The sequence below is a fragment of the Pteropus medius genome, unplaced genomic scaffold, assembly GCF_902729225.1.
Source record: "Pteropus medius unplaced genomic scaffold, Ma_sr-lr_union100, whole genome shotgun sequence".
Lineage (NCBI taxonomy): Eukaryota > Metazoa > Chordata > Mammalia > Chiroptera > Pteropodidae > Pteropus > Pteropus medius.
In genome coordinates this window covers 2,413,087-2,427,169 of record NW_024344240.1, presented here as the reverse complement: position 1 = coordinate 2,427,169, position 14,083 = coordinate 2,413,087, and the positions used below count along the sequence as shown (strand labels likewise).

Below are 14,083 nucleotides of genomic sequence, written 5' to 3'. Positions count from 1 at the left end.
AATGCTCTCTAAGGCAAAGTCTTACAAATTGTATGTTTATGATCCACTAATGGGTCCTTAAGTAAATTCAGTGGCTCACAACCAGTATTTTTAAAATTTCTAACATAATGAATAGAATAGTAATTATAGAGTACTGCACATAGTGAGAGTAAATACTGTTTGATAAAACTTTTCTTGATATACACTACTGTTCGAAGAAGTTAAAAACCCCACTACTTCAAGGAAACCCTGATAACTCCCCGTTTTTTTACTCCACTGAGAACCACTGAATGGCTACAGAAATTAACAGTACCTAAAACATGCTGATAAATCTTTAAGATTACTAAGGGATGTCATTTATGCTCTTATAAGTTCACTTAAGAAACAATATCAAAATTCTTACCTAAAACTTCCTCATAATCAACAAGATCAAACCAGACAACAGCTACTGACGTCCAGACCCCCAGCAAAGCGATGACCATAAACCATGTGAAAAAAGAACTTCCAGACAGTCCTTTCTTTCCATTCTTGTGTCCTCCATGCTTTGTGTCTGTTTAAAAATAAAATGATGCACAATGTCATTATATAAGAAAACACTTTATCAAATGCCTCTTTTCACTGAATTATTTCTCCTATAATTTGATAGTACTTACAATGGTAAATTATTTCAAAAAGTTTTCACTTAGATTCTCAAAACATGTTGCATAAAGATTTTTGAAAATGAAAGAGTTTTTTAGTCTCAACACAAGTAAAATCCTAACTTCTAAATAATTCAAGAAATAAACTACTGATGGGCTAATGATACTTTTAAAAATAAAGGCTGAGTGATGTACAGCCATGCCACCCTTAACAAGCCCAACCCCGTCTGATCTCGGAAGCTAAGCAGGGTCAGGCCTGGTTTGTACTTGGATGGGAGACCACCTAGGAAGACTAGATGCTGTAAGCTTAAAAATATATATTAATTAATTTAAAAAATAAAAAAATAAAGGTTGCTATAATATCTATATTTCTTCCAAGTTCTTTTATCAAACCTAAATATCACCTCCTTCAAAGTTGAGAGCATGTCGACGATTTAATGAAATCATATAGAAATGGAGCCAAAACAAATCCTTTGCTCTGTCCCACTTAGTTTTTGTAGAATCTTAAAAGCTCTGAACTATTACAGAAAATAGATCCCCCCAAAATCTGCCCCATATTCTTAGCCAGAGAGGGACAGAAAAAGGAAGGAGACTCTATAGGAAATAAAGGTCAGGGAAGAAGAGAAGCAGACAGTACGAGTCAGGCCCCCTCCTGTATAGGACCCACAAGACATATGGAAACAGGAAACGGCTCATTCACAATTGGTCTCAATGCAGGAAACAGCTTGGTAAACTGCTGTTCACTAAAAACATCAATTGTTACATGTGACACGTTTAATATCTTTTATTCTTCCAGAAATATTCTTCTTACAGTCAAAAATAAACAAAAATGACGAAAGTCAAGTGATATTAATAGAAAATGATCAACACTATCCTTAAAAAGAAAGCATAATATTTGAGTTTCTCTTAAAAAGGAATATAACAAATATTATGTAAATATTAATAACTGAATTAAAAGGGTATGTCATATCCCAAACATCCTTGGAAAAAAGGAAAAGTATCAACCAGGTAGTAACTGTCTTCCACCTGTTGAGTGCGGTCAAATCTTTCAAAGTGCTTCCACATACACAGCTGACAAGATCCTTCTGTCAGTGTCTCTCAAGAGAGCATTTCCGGATGTTTATACAGTACAATTCCTCATCCTGTGTGACTGCAGGGCAGCTGGCATCTCTGGTCCCAAAGGCAAGCGGCTCCCACTGACTATGACAAAAACATCCCCAAACACTGCCAAGTGTCCTCCACAAGGCAGTGCCTGGTTGAGTACCACTAGGGTCAAGGACAGGAATCACCAGCTCTGTGTTACAAAGATTAGATGATTTACCCACAGTCACCAGCACAGGTCAGACAGAGCTGGGAATAAACTCTGAGTCCAATGGTCCTGAGTCCCCTGATCCAAATGAGTGGGCCAAACTACAAGATTTCCAAAAATCTCACATGCTCTAATATAGAACCTGCTTTCGGACTCCTAAACACAGTTCTGATTACAAAATACTGGTAGTAGTTCTCCCGTGGCTCACATCAAGAATATAATGCCAATTATTCTGGATGAAAAAATAAAATGAAATTCTTTCTGCTAAAAAAAATATATATACACTTTTTTTTAAAAAACAGCCACTAGATCAACTTTTCAAAAGGAGCCATAAAAATTAAATCAATCTGAGAGATAGTATGTATGTGTGTGTATCTACACACCCAAACATATACATCTTTATCTACTTATCTATATTTAAGGGTATAAAATTATAATGACCAAACAAGACAAATTTCACTTCTAAAGAAAGTCGATTTTTTCCTATTTTTTTAAATATTGACAGACCCACCAAAAAAAGGGTCAGATTTATAAATAGTCATATGGTGATTTCATAAAAGTATACTTACCAAATAACGTATGGCCATATAATTTGTTTCTAATATGATCTATTAAAAGTCTTCTAAAAGCTGGCTACACAAAAACACAATTTATTCATTAAAAAAAAATACTTGCTAGACACAGATCATAATGTTGTATATTAAATCCACTTAAAACGGGCTTCGCTGTTTCCTTCTCTGAACACAGCCATGGGAGGGGCAAACTGGGTGAAAATTTCTGCAGTGTTGGAGTAAAGGATGAATTCTGATATTTTTAAGTGCCTTAAGCACAGAAATTACAAGAACAACAATATAAAATAAAGCACCACTAAATTTTTTTTAAAAAGTATGTAGCTTCTGTGGGGGCAGAGGAGCACCATGGATTCAGCAGCAGTGTTGTGTTTAATTTATTAAACATCTATATATATGAAAACTTTTTTAAGACTGCACTTAAAAAACGCTTTTCTATATAACATATATATGTATATATATCCATTTGCATAGAATACTTATAATAAGAATAATGCCTTTGAGAATATCCATTTACTTCCAAATATGCAACTACAGTAGTTAATGACTAAGAGTGTTCCTCCCTTGACTACTTATTGACTATAAGGATCAAAATTATATTTTCTATTTAAAATGAGTACTAAAATTGCAGAAAAACTGAGTTCTTGGGTTATCTCCTCTTAGGCATTTTGTAACTGACACTGGTGACTTGTATTGTTCTTAATTAACTAGAAAATAACAAGGCTAAATAAATACAGTTCATCCTTTTATTCATTCAACATATTATTCGGCATGTGACAAACATGATATAATTTTTCTCAGTAATTAAGTCTTCAAAATGTGTTTCTAAATGAAAGTGCACTCAAGACGATGCTATTTACAGAGGGGAGGGGAGGTAGAGGGACAGGTGAAAAAGGTGAAGGAAAATAATAAGTACAAACTTCCAGTTACAAAATAAATAAGCCACAGAGATGTAATGTACAGCATAGAGAACAGAGTCCACAGTATTGGAATAACTTTGTACAGTGACAGATAGTCACTAGATTTATTGCAGTGATCACTTCGTAAGGTATATAAATGTTGAATAACTATGTTATACTACCAACACTCATACAGTATTATATGTCTACTATAATTTAATAAAAGTTTTCTAATAAATATTTAAAAAATAACAGAATCCTCAAAATAAAGATACTATTTAAAATAAGCTTATAATTAAAAAGCTAATAAAACAAAATAATAATTTGATTTCAAAGTTCAATTTTTTTTTTTCTCCATTTCTACCTCTTTCTTAAGGCAGAAATGAAGGAGGAACATTTCTGAGATTTTCAGAAAGTATCACTTATACAAGCTGATCGGTAATACTCATCTAAATGTTTGACTCGTAACACCAAATACAAGTAAAAAATGGAGATAAATGGTTTTTTAAGAAATAATTATGTAAATGTGTACACCAAAATGGAGAAAAGGCATTGGGAAGGGTAAGGCAAAGTCAAACCCAGTAAAGAACATGCCTTTACCTAGAGCATTTATATCTGTTTTAGACATGCTAACAATTTCAATCAAGTGTCCTAAATTAACATACCAAACTAAAGAGTAGATTTTAAAGCCCACATAACCCAAATGAGTTAAAGCAACAGGGCTGATGGAGGCAAGGCCTTTAAAGGCATGAACACAGCAGCAAGAACAAACACGAGAACTTGAGTAGTGGCAGGAGGCCATTTATGATTGATGCTTGTAGGCAAACCCTGAACAGTCTTAAAATAATCTTTAGCACAAGGAAATAATGACCTTCATAGTGATTCTGCCATTAAAACGTGATTTTAAGTTGTTTAAAGAATGCAAGAAATGTATAATAAATCTTGGAAAGATTTTCATTCAATATATTTTTTATTAATTAGATTTATCACTTTAAAAGGTAAATGTCAAAAAAAGGGTTAATGTTACTTAGCTGGAATATGAAATTATTAGCAATATTTTATCCATCCCTTTATAATGTCAAGTTGAGACGTAACTCTAGTATTATTAATCTTATTACTGTTAATATTTATTAATTCCATAAAGGAACAAAACAGTAAATTATAAAAAAGAGTCATTTTTAAGACATTTTTTAAGGGGACATTTTTAATTGATACCAAATAATATAGTCTTGGTAGGTCATTTTATAAATATCATGTGCCTCGCCCTAAAGGGCAGATCAGTTTCTGCCCGATTAAACAGAAAAAAGCACAATAAGCTAACCCCTTCAAGAGGATTTAAAACTCCCTAAGCAAACCTGAAACCAGTACTTTGTTCCAAAGGCATTCTGGAAGAACATCATTTTCTAAGATCAGAATAAATCTAAGAGTCTTCATTTCATTTTCTGGCTCCACATTTGACCTATAGCCCCAGGGATTAGTCAAAAAGTGTTTTTAATGGGGGTTAACAGTGTGGCAAGAACTATGTGTTTCATTTTTTCCCCATGCTAACCCATCAAAAGTACGTGACCTCCAAATCAGAAAATGTTTTCATATACTACCAAACACAGAAAATTCACTATAGTGAGCAATGGAATGTGTCTTTCTCCAAAATGAAGACTGGGCTAGGGATGACAAGATTAATTTTGTTTGGTTGAGGAAAGGGAAAATAAAAGATGTACCCCAGCACCTGAACAGTATTCAATTACTTATGTGGGTGTACTATTAACTGAATTACAAATCAACCATTTACGAGTGTTAGTAGCATTATGCGGGCGAGTTCATATTTACACATAAATTCTACATATTCAAAGTTTGTTTTTTTTTTAAACAAACACTATCAAGCAACTCATCAAATAGATTATTTTTTCATATTACAAAATGTCACCCTTTGGTAACCAAGAACTGTTAAAAGTGTGTCAGAAGTAACAGCTTATTTTATCTCACTATGTAGATTATGTAATCCACGGAGAAGGGGGAAACTGTCCCCTAAAAGAACTGAACATCGGATGTATATCTAATATCCTTCTTCCTGACTACATGAGGTACTTTATTAGAATAGTCAAGTGACCCATTCTAATCATTTATCCAAAACAATGTTCAAAGCAGAGATACTCATATTCTCTATACTAATAATAGAATCCTTCCAGTGGCCGCTTAGGCAGCTGAGAGCTGGAAGCAGTCTTAGTATGTTTTTTTTCTTAAATAAATTTTCAACATAATGAGCCAGTGTAGCTGGCTTTCAACTAAATGAGAAGACAACCTTAATTTACAAAGCAAAGCAAAAATATAAATGAAGAAGTAAATTCAACACATTATTAAAGACCACTTGAAGGTTAATGATTCAATTTAAAATAAATAAATTTTAAAAATCCTAGTGTCTTTTCTCTACATTTATCTTCTGCTTCACAAAAATTAGGTAAGTTTCCACATATGCTAAGTCTTTGTCTGAGCCAATTAAATGTGCTCAATAATACAAGATAGGATATATACATTCCTTAAATTTCCTATAATTTTATATGAGTGAATACATACGATTCTTAAAATTCACTGTAATTAACATAAAATTAAGGAAAACTGCTTGTACATTTTTCTGAAGTTTGTAAAATACAGCTTCTGATAGTATAATATACTAAAAGATATTCTAAGTTAGAAACCAAAATGTATTCTTAAAGACAGATTATTCCGTTAAAAATTAAACCACTGTGAAAGCTGATGTTCCAGGAGTTCAAAATAGAAAATGTGTAAGATGTAGTCAAAGCACTTAGCCAAAAATATTTTAAGAGCACACAACTGAAAATACAGCTAAAAATTAGCAGTGGGATTCAGAACCACTTTTAACCCAAACAATAAAAATATACCTTTACCTTCAGCCATTTTGTTTTGTTCAATCCATTAGTAATAGATATTAAAGGGGACAAAAAAAAAAATCAAAGCTCCATTAGCAGGTACCAGGCCCGCCACATGCTCTTCCTCCTGAGGCTCTAGACTGGCCAATGGCTCCACGGGCGAGGCCTCTAGAACTGAAATTGGAACTGACTGCAAACTCTGCTCACCAGTTATTTTTAGAGGCCTCTTCCTCATGGCCAAATCCTGCTAATCACTCAGGCTGAAATGCGCTCCTAACAATCCAACAGCCTTTCTCCCACTTACGGGATTCCTTTCTCAATTGGTCCTATCTCCCTACCCAAACACTAAAAAAATCAAGCATGCTGGAAAAATGAAACAGAACAAATTGTGCTGCCAGTAGTGATTTCTTGGAATCAGTCTTTAATGGTTGTAGCCTAAGTACCAAATCCTTCAAAACTAAACAAGTCTTGCTATAAAGTGGGGCCCCAAGCCCAGAAACAGCTCAATCTGGCCATTTGGAACCTAATCATTACTTAGTTTGTTTGAATGAAACAGAACCCTAAATGGTAAGAAATAATTAATGCTCTAGAATTCTGATTCACAGGCATCACCATCCCAAGACTAATTCCTCCAACAGCAAAAGTAAAGTGAAAATAAAAATTTGTTTCACTAGATAAGGACACAGAGCTAGAAAAAAAGGATAGAAGGAAGGATAGGGAGGGAAAATGAAGGAAGAGGATCAAGATGGAAGAAAGGCTGAGAGAGGGGGCAGGAAAGAAAGAACTCATTAGCATCAAAAGCAGTGATCTAGGAAACACAGCCTGAGAGAAGGAACTAGAAAGAGATTGACAACTGCATCTGATTTTGTTCTACTTCCCTCCAACCCCAGGTCCAAACATTCCCTTCTAAGGAATAAATCCAGCCCAATGTTAGTACTGTTTATTCACTGATTTAAGACTAGCAGAATTCATGAGAGTTATGATTAGTATACTAAATTAACTTAGCACAAATAGTATCCAGAGCAAAGCAGCGAAGCTGTTTATGAGTCCTTAATTTTTTTCAGTCAAATTGAATGTTTCACATGCAAATTAAATGTTCTGGGAAAAAAGTCAGCAACCTATGGTACCGATTTCTGATGGCCCAGAACTGGGACAGAGTGAATGAGGCATCAGGGCCAACTCAACAGAATTGGCAGGTGTCTTAGGTGTCCTGTGACCGAGAGCCATTCCCCGGAGCCCTTTCCTCTAGGGTCAGACCCACTAACAGCGCTTGCTAAAACGCTGACCGATAATGAACCACTTGTTGACAGGGGTTTGAGACTACCCACCATCACAGAAATTTATTAGACACATATTTCAGAAGCTTTCTTTTGTTTTTTTCAGAGAAAGAGTGAGAGCCAGAAGATCCCCTTCCTGACAAAACTGGAAACCAAGCCGTGACATTCAAGTGGCGGGTAGCTTGTAGGACTTAAGAGACCTGGATTCGATACCCTGCTTCTTCATTAACTCTGATTTGGGAGAAGCCATTAAACTTCTGGGCTTCAGTTTCCTCGCCTGTAAAAACTAGGCATGAATATATTTGCTAGAGTCATCCATGCAACACACTTGGATTGACTCGATCACAACTCTGGCACAATTCTCATCTCCAATTCAAAGCTCTTTCCTGCGCCCACTCTGCCACCCAAACTGCGGGAGGGGCTGGGGCTTCTCCCCGCCCTACAGGCCTGTGCAAGGCCAGCTGCGTTCTAAATTACAGATCTGTGGCCAAGCGCTGGCCTGAGACAAGAACCTCAGATGTTAAATTTGTGTTTACTTCACCCCTGAGGCTTCTTCAACACAGCTCCGATTATTCCTCCTCAACAAATCATCACACATATTCACGCACCCTATAGCTGACCTTCTCCTTTGTCTTCTGCAACACTTGCACAATTTCAATAAAATGTCATTGCTCCTTTCACAATAATGGCATATCTGTTATTTTCGATAGGGTGATGAGGATCAGGAAATAACATTGAAGCTATTACAATGTTTCTTAAGAAAAAAGAAATTCTGAATTCTAAGTAACTATGTCTTATGATGTCATTTGTACAAGAAATGTTTATGAAGTTTAAAAATAAATTTAATTTGCATAGAGTAAATCTAGCAAAGACAACTAAAGTAATATTAAGCTAATTATTCCTTGTTAAAGCTGTTGGGACTAATAGCAACTCCTAAGTCCAAGCGAAGACCGAACTTCTAACATGTGCTCTGAGGCCATCGTTGTCAGCCTGATGCTGCTGGATACCAGGAGGGCCAAGACCCATGTCCACGGACTCCTGGGCTCTACCTGCCTCCAAAACCTACCAGATGAAAATCCATCAGACCTCTCGTGGGTCAGCACCGACTCACCCCATCAGCTGCCATACGGCAGCGGTTCTCAAACCTGAGAGCACATCAGCTACCTGCAGGGTCATGACAACAGAGATTGCTGGGTCTGACCCTATAGTTTCTGATTCTGAGGCCTGAGGATTTGCCTTTCTAATAAGTTCTCAGGTGATCTGATGCTGCTGGTCTAGGGACCACACATAAAGAGAGTCGCTGCACTGTACTAGCCATCCCTAATGATCAGAGCCTAGAGGAGCAAATTTTACTAATTTCCAGAAATTCATTTCCTTGCCACTTAAAAAAGTAGAAAAAAATAACTTGTTTCTCTGAGGTCCGTGCCATCCAATTATATCACCCTCCACCCTGCCTCATTACCGTCACCAGCACCATCCCCAGTGCCCCGTCATCTCGATTCCAGCCATAACCATGTGATTCCAATGTCTGTGGGTCCAACATGACGGGTTCTCGTTCCTTCATATTTCATCGCCAGTAACCTTGCTCCCTTCCATTCTCTATCCAACACTCATGCTTACATCCTTACCATGGGTCTTGCCATAAACCCCGCCTAGTTCACCTTCCTAATCACATCTTCGTTCTTATTGAAAACCTCTGTGGCTCCCCTGCACGACCACCTAATGGATTCCACAGTCTTGCTACGGAAGCTCTGCTTGTTTGGTCCAGACTGCAGGGTATCACGAGATACCCAAACACAGCTCTTTAAAACAAAAACAAGAAACCTTTCATCTACATATAGTCTCCAAAGGAAACATGAGCACGTTTTCCCATTCTGAACCTAATATTAAACAGCTGGTATTACCTAACAAAAGTCAACTCTGCAGGCATTGAGTAAAACTTAACGTTCACACCACCCCCGCCAGGGAACACCACCTCCACGTGCATCTCTATCCACCTTAGGGTTCCTAGTTCATCTTAAGAGTCCATAGGTCACCATGCAAGTCACTCCCTGACTCACGAATCCCTGTGTTCCTCTACCCTTTCGTTGCATCGATCTGCCATAACTGCCTTCCCGGATGAACACAATATTCACCTTCTGCACAACTGCAAAGGCAGCCGGGCACACCCAATAAAAATCAGGTGCAGGGGCAGTGCAGCCCAGGGCAACCAGCCCTCAGGACCGCCTGTCATTCCTACCACACGTCCCCAGAAAAGATACTTTCTTATTCTCCACAATGACTATTTTGAACTTTATCTCCAAATGATTCCATTTTCTCGTACTCAAAAAACGCCACAGCACGCGGGTCTCCACTCTCTGCCTCCCGAGCTCCTCCCGTCCCGCCCTCCCCAGCTACCTCACGAGCGTCACCTTCTCACTCTCCTGGACGCCCAGCCTGTGCCTTTACTACACCTTCCCTCAAGACCATGGTTAGTCCCTGCTTCATCTTTCTTCTTCCCGTTATAGATAAAATTCTCAACAGAGCTGCTATTTCACTGCTTTCATTTTCCAACCACCCGTTCACTCCTTACAACCCTTAGGCTGCAACCGGCTTCTGGGCAGCAGCTCTAAGTTCACACCAATGACCTCCACGTCATTAAACTCAAGAGAAGATGTCAGCCCTCATCTTACCTGCCCTCTCAGAAAAATTCTCCCTCCTTCGTACATGTTCTCTCCCCTTGACTTTCAGGACTTCAGAATCACCGGGCGCGTCATGTCGTCTTCCTCTCTGGTCTTATTCTCAATCTCCTTTGCTAGCTCATTCTCCTCTAGTTGATTTTTAATGGGGAGATTCCATAAGCCATGGTCCTACGCCATCTCCCTAGCTGACTTCAGCCACTTTCTTTATGGCTTAAAATTGTCTCTCTTTTGAGCTCCAAACCCACATATCTGTCTACTCAATCCTCCATTGATGGTGTAAGGAAACCCCAGACCCAGTATATGCAAACGAAGCCACGATCCTTCCCCTCTTCTCTCCAGTGTACACGCCTCGGAAGCAGTTCCATCGACTCCGCTGCTTAAGCCACAAACCTGGGTCTCATCCTTGACTTCGAACTCTTTCACCTCTTTTCCCAATTGTCCATCTCTCAATCAGAGTTTCTCCATCGAGCTGTTGCAAATGGGTTACCACTGTGCCAGAACATGAACTCCCCTCAGGGCCTGGGTCATCCTTGTCTATTTACCCCAGTCCCATGACATGAAAGATAGGAAACCCTGTCTCAGATGACGCTTACTTCTGCCTCCCGGCTCTGATCATGCAAACCGAGTGCCATCACCTCCTAGGCTGCTCTAATACCTTAACGGAACCTGTAGCGCTCCACACAGAGGAAGAACAATTTTTTTTTAAATCTGAATATAACTCTATCCCGTTAAAAATTCCTTAACTCTATCCTGTTAAAAATGGCTTCAAAATGATTCTCAGGATAAAATTAAAATCTTCGACGTGGCCTAGAAGACTATGCGACATGCCCAGCCTACCACTGCAGCCTTAGCTTTGTGCCATCTCCCCTAGCCGGGCGTATTTCAGGTACAAGAAAACTCACACACCTGTCTCAGGACCTCTGCGCAGGCCACTCCGTCCTGGGGTGCCAGCACCGCTGCACCACCACGTCCCCCCCAACGCAGCTGCCTCCTGCTCACTCAGCTTAAACCCCATTTCTGCAAGGAAGCCTCGCCATACTCTGCGGAAGCGTTTTCTAATATGGCCTCACAGCAGCGTGTCGCTTTTCGTAGCATTATTTCATTGGTAATTAGTTCTTAATCTCTTTCGACCTCCAGAATGCACATTTTCCACAAAGCCAGGGACTGAATCCACCTTCTTCATGACTGTACCTTTGTCTTGTACCTAGTAGGAACCCAACAAACGTTTGTTAAATAAATGAGTACATTCCTTCTCAAATCTTTGATATTATATGAGTAATCAAACCTCTTCCTGCTAACACTTCAGAAACAGGGAAACAAAGTTTACTTCAATGAAAGCCAAGTCACTTTGGGTTTCCTCATTTCCACGAATTTAACTATCCTAAAATTAATTCATAATGGAAGACCTGCAAATAGTTAAGAGAAACATCAAGAAGCCCAGTGATCCCCAAATACTGGCTATGAACTCAAATCAGCCCATGACCAAGTTTTCGCTGCTATGTCAGAAAGTCCTCGCTGATCAATCCTGGGTGATTAAACACGGGCAGGCCCCAGGAGGAAGCCATTGCAGCCCCATGCGTCTGACTCGACAGCCAGACCCTAACACTTGCCTGATCCCGGGGAGAAAAGGCACGAGTGGCTGCAGGAGTGACAAGGGGCTGCCAAGAGTTTTAGAATCTGGTAAAACAAAATTGAGAAAGTCATTTCCATTTCTATCAGTAGAAGCATCAGCGATCCCCATCTATACCAGCCTCCGGGTAGTTTTTTGGAACCTTTATTATTCTTCGGAAGCCCAAGCTGAGGAACCACTGCCTAGCACAAGTTGTGTTTGTACTACTACTGATTCAGTGCGAAAGAAAACAACTGAATCCAGAACAGGGGGTCCCTGGACCCCCATCTTCTTAATCAGTGATGCACCAAAACTCCGCTGGGAAAATGCTAAAACACAAAACAAATGGTAGCTGACTCCCACAGCTAGCTCCTCATGCCAGGCCTACTGAGTTAGGTCTTTAACCTTAATGAGTTCTCATTCGATAAAGGAGAAGACTTAGACTCGGAGGAAAAACCGCTCCTTGCGTAGTCTAGTCAATCATCTGTCCGCGTGGGTAACACTGGTATGGTGCTCAAATAAGACAGTCTCCTCCTGAACTGAGTGACAAAAAGATAAACAAAAGCGAGTTATGTTGTCCATTGGGACACGCTGAGGTGGTGAAAAGTCGTTAAAACAAAAAAAGTTCTTTTTTCAATGCTAAATCCAGTAACAAAAAAACCCTGCCCTACTCATTTAACTCTAATTCCCTGGCAAGAGACTAGGTCACAAAGCCGATATGTATGGCCACGACTGATTTGCAGCTGCGTCCCTGAAGGCTGTTTGATCTTAACTCATTTAGACAGCAAAAAATCCGTAGCCATCCTTCCCCAGCAGTGCCTACTTTCTAGGGCAAAAGAAACTGGCATTTACAATAAAGTGTAAGCGCAAATGGGGAGGGAAGAAAGGGGAGAAACATGAAAGCACTAGCACAAAATACACAGAAGATTCGTGTGTAAATCGCAAAACGTATGTGTCTTAGAAAAGTATAGGCCAAAAGACTTGATGTAATTATGCATCACAATATATTTGGGGAGCGGCCAACAACCCTTTACTAAGTAAGTCAATAATAATGAAGCTTAATTACAGAAGTAGGTAAAAAGAATGGCTGCAACAGAAAACTGCAGTGAAGAATTAACTTTACCCAAACAGAGGTGTGGCTTTTGTCCCTGCCTGCTTGGAGGTGATCTCTAAGTCCCTGGAATATCCTGCCTGATAGGAGTGACTCTGTTTGCTTGGAGGCTTTGGCACTGCATTACCTGCCAATGTTAATGATGAGGTTTGGACACAAGCCATTATCAAGTTCCAGTCTCTGAAGGAACCACAGACTAGGGTCAGCCACGCTGCTGGGCAGGAGCAAAGAGAACTGGGGAGGGACAGCCGCAGAGAAAAGGCAGCGGCTACCAAGCAGCATGCACTCCCAGTAGGGTGGTGTCAGCTTCCCACTGACCAAAGGGGGCAATGACAGAGAGCCAGGGTTTGTACCATCTCGCCAGCATCTCACTCAAAAGGGTGGACTGCCAGGCAAGAAACTCCCAGGAGCCAGAAAGGGTGGGGTACCCCACTAGGAGAGGGTGCCGAGGAGGGTTGGAGGAAGCCCCCGGGGAAAGACTTCACCAGGATTCCAAAGAACTCACAGAGGCCGTGTTTGGCACCTCACTCTTGCGGGCAACTATAGCCAGCTGATCTCATCAACCAGCAGAGGAGACCCGATAGGGACCTGTGAGGTCTTAATCTTTTTCCTCTCCCAGCCCCAGCACTCCTGATAAGCTGGAATCTAGAAGAGGCCGGGCAAACGCTGCCCCAAAGCAGGCCAGGCAGAGAGAACACAACCACATCTTCCCCATTTCGGGTCCCCCTGCCTTGCTGCTAATGAGACACAAGAAATTCTGCAATGACAATGAGACTGGATTTCAACCAAACAGCGTTTTAGAAATGGACAGTGACTGGGATGTTAAGGAATCTGTCCCAGGGACAATTAGGAGCCTGTGCCACCCAGAGATTAATCTAATCCAACTAAGTACAATGACTGGAAGAAATGAAGCTTCGTATTAATACCCTGACAGATGAAGGCTGCCAAATAAAACAGCAACAAAAAAGTGATTGCATACGTTAGACTGAACCATAAAAAAGTGCCAGCATTTAACCATTTTGCCCCACAAAAATGGCTATTTTATAAATGATTTAAACAACTGATATCTGAGTATTTTCTCAATATTTTATCATGAAAATGTCCAAACACATAATAAAACTGAAAG

The 14,083-nt window shown here is 39.7% G+C and overlaps 1 protein-coding gene and 1 pseudogene across 3 annotated transcripts in view; one reads left to right on the top strand and one right to left on the bottom strand.

The window, feature by feature from the left end:
- The window catches only part of ASPH (aspartate beta-hydroxylase), a 177,561-nt gene that overhangs the window by 149,941 nt on the left and 13,537 nt on the right, over positions 1-14,083 (bottom strand). For all 3 annotated transcript variants that reach the window (XM_039868862.1, XM_039868860.1, XM_039868861.1), the window contains exon 2: positions 383-529. In XM_039868862.1, the coding sequence (XP_039724796.1) occupies positions 383-529 (147 nt within the window). The remainder of the gene's footprint in view (positions 1-382; positions 530-14,083) is intronic.
- On the top strand, positions 807-925 carry LOC120607592 (uncharacterized; annotated as a pseudogene).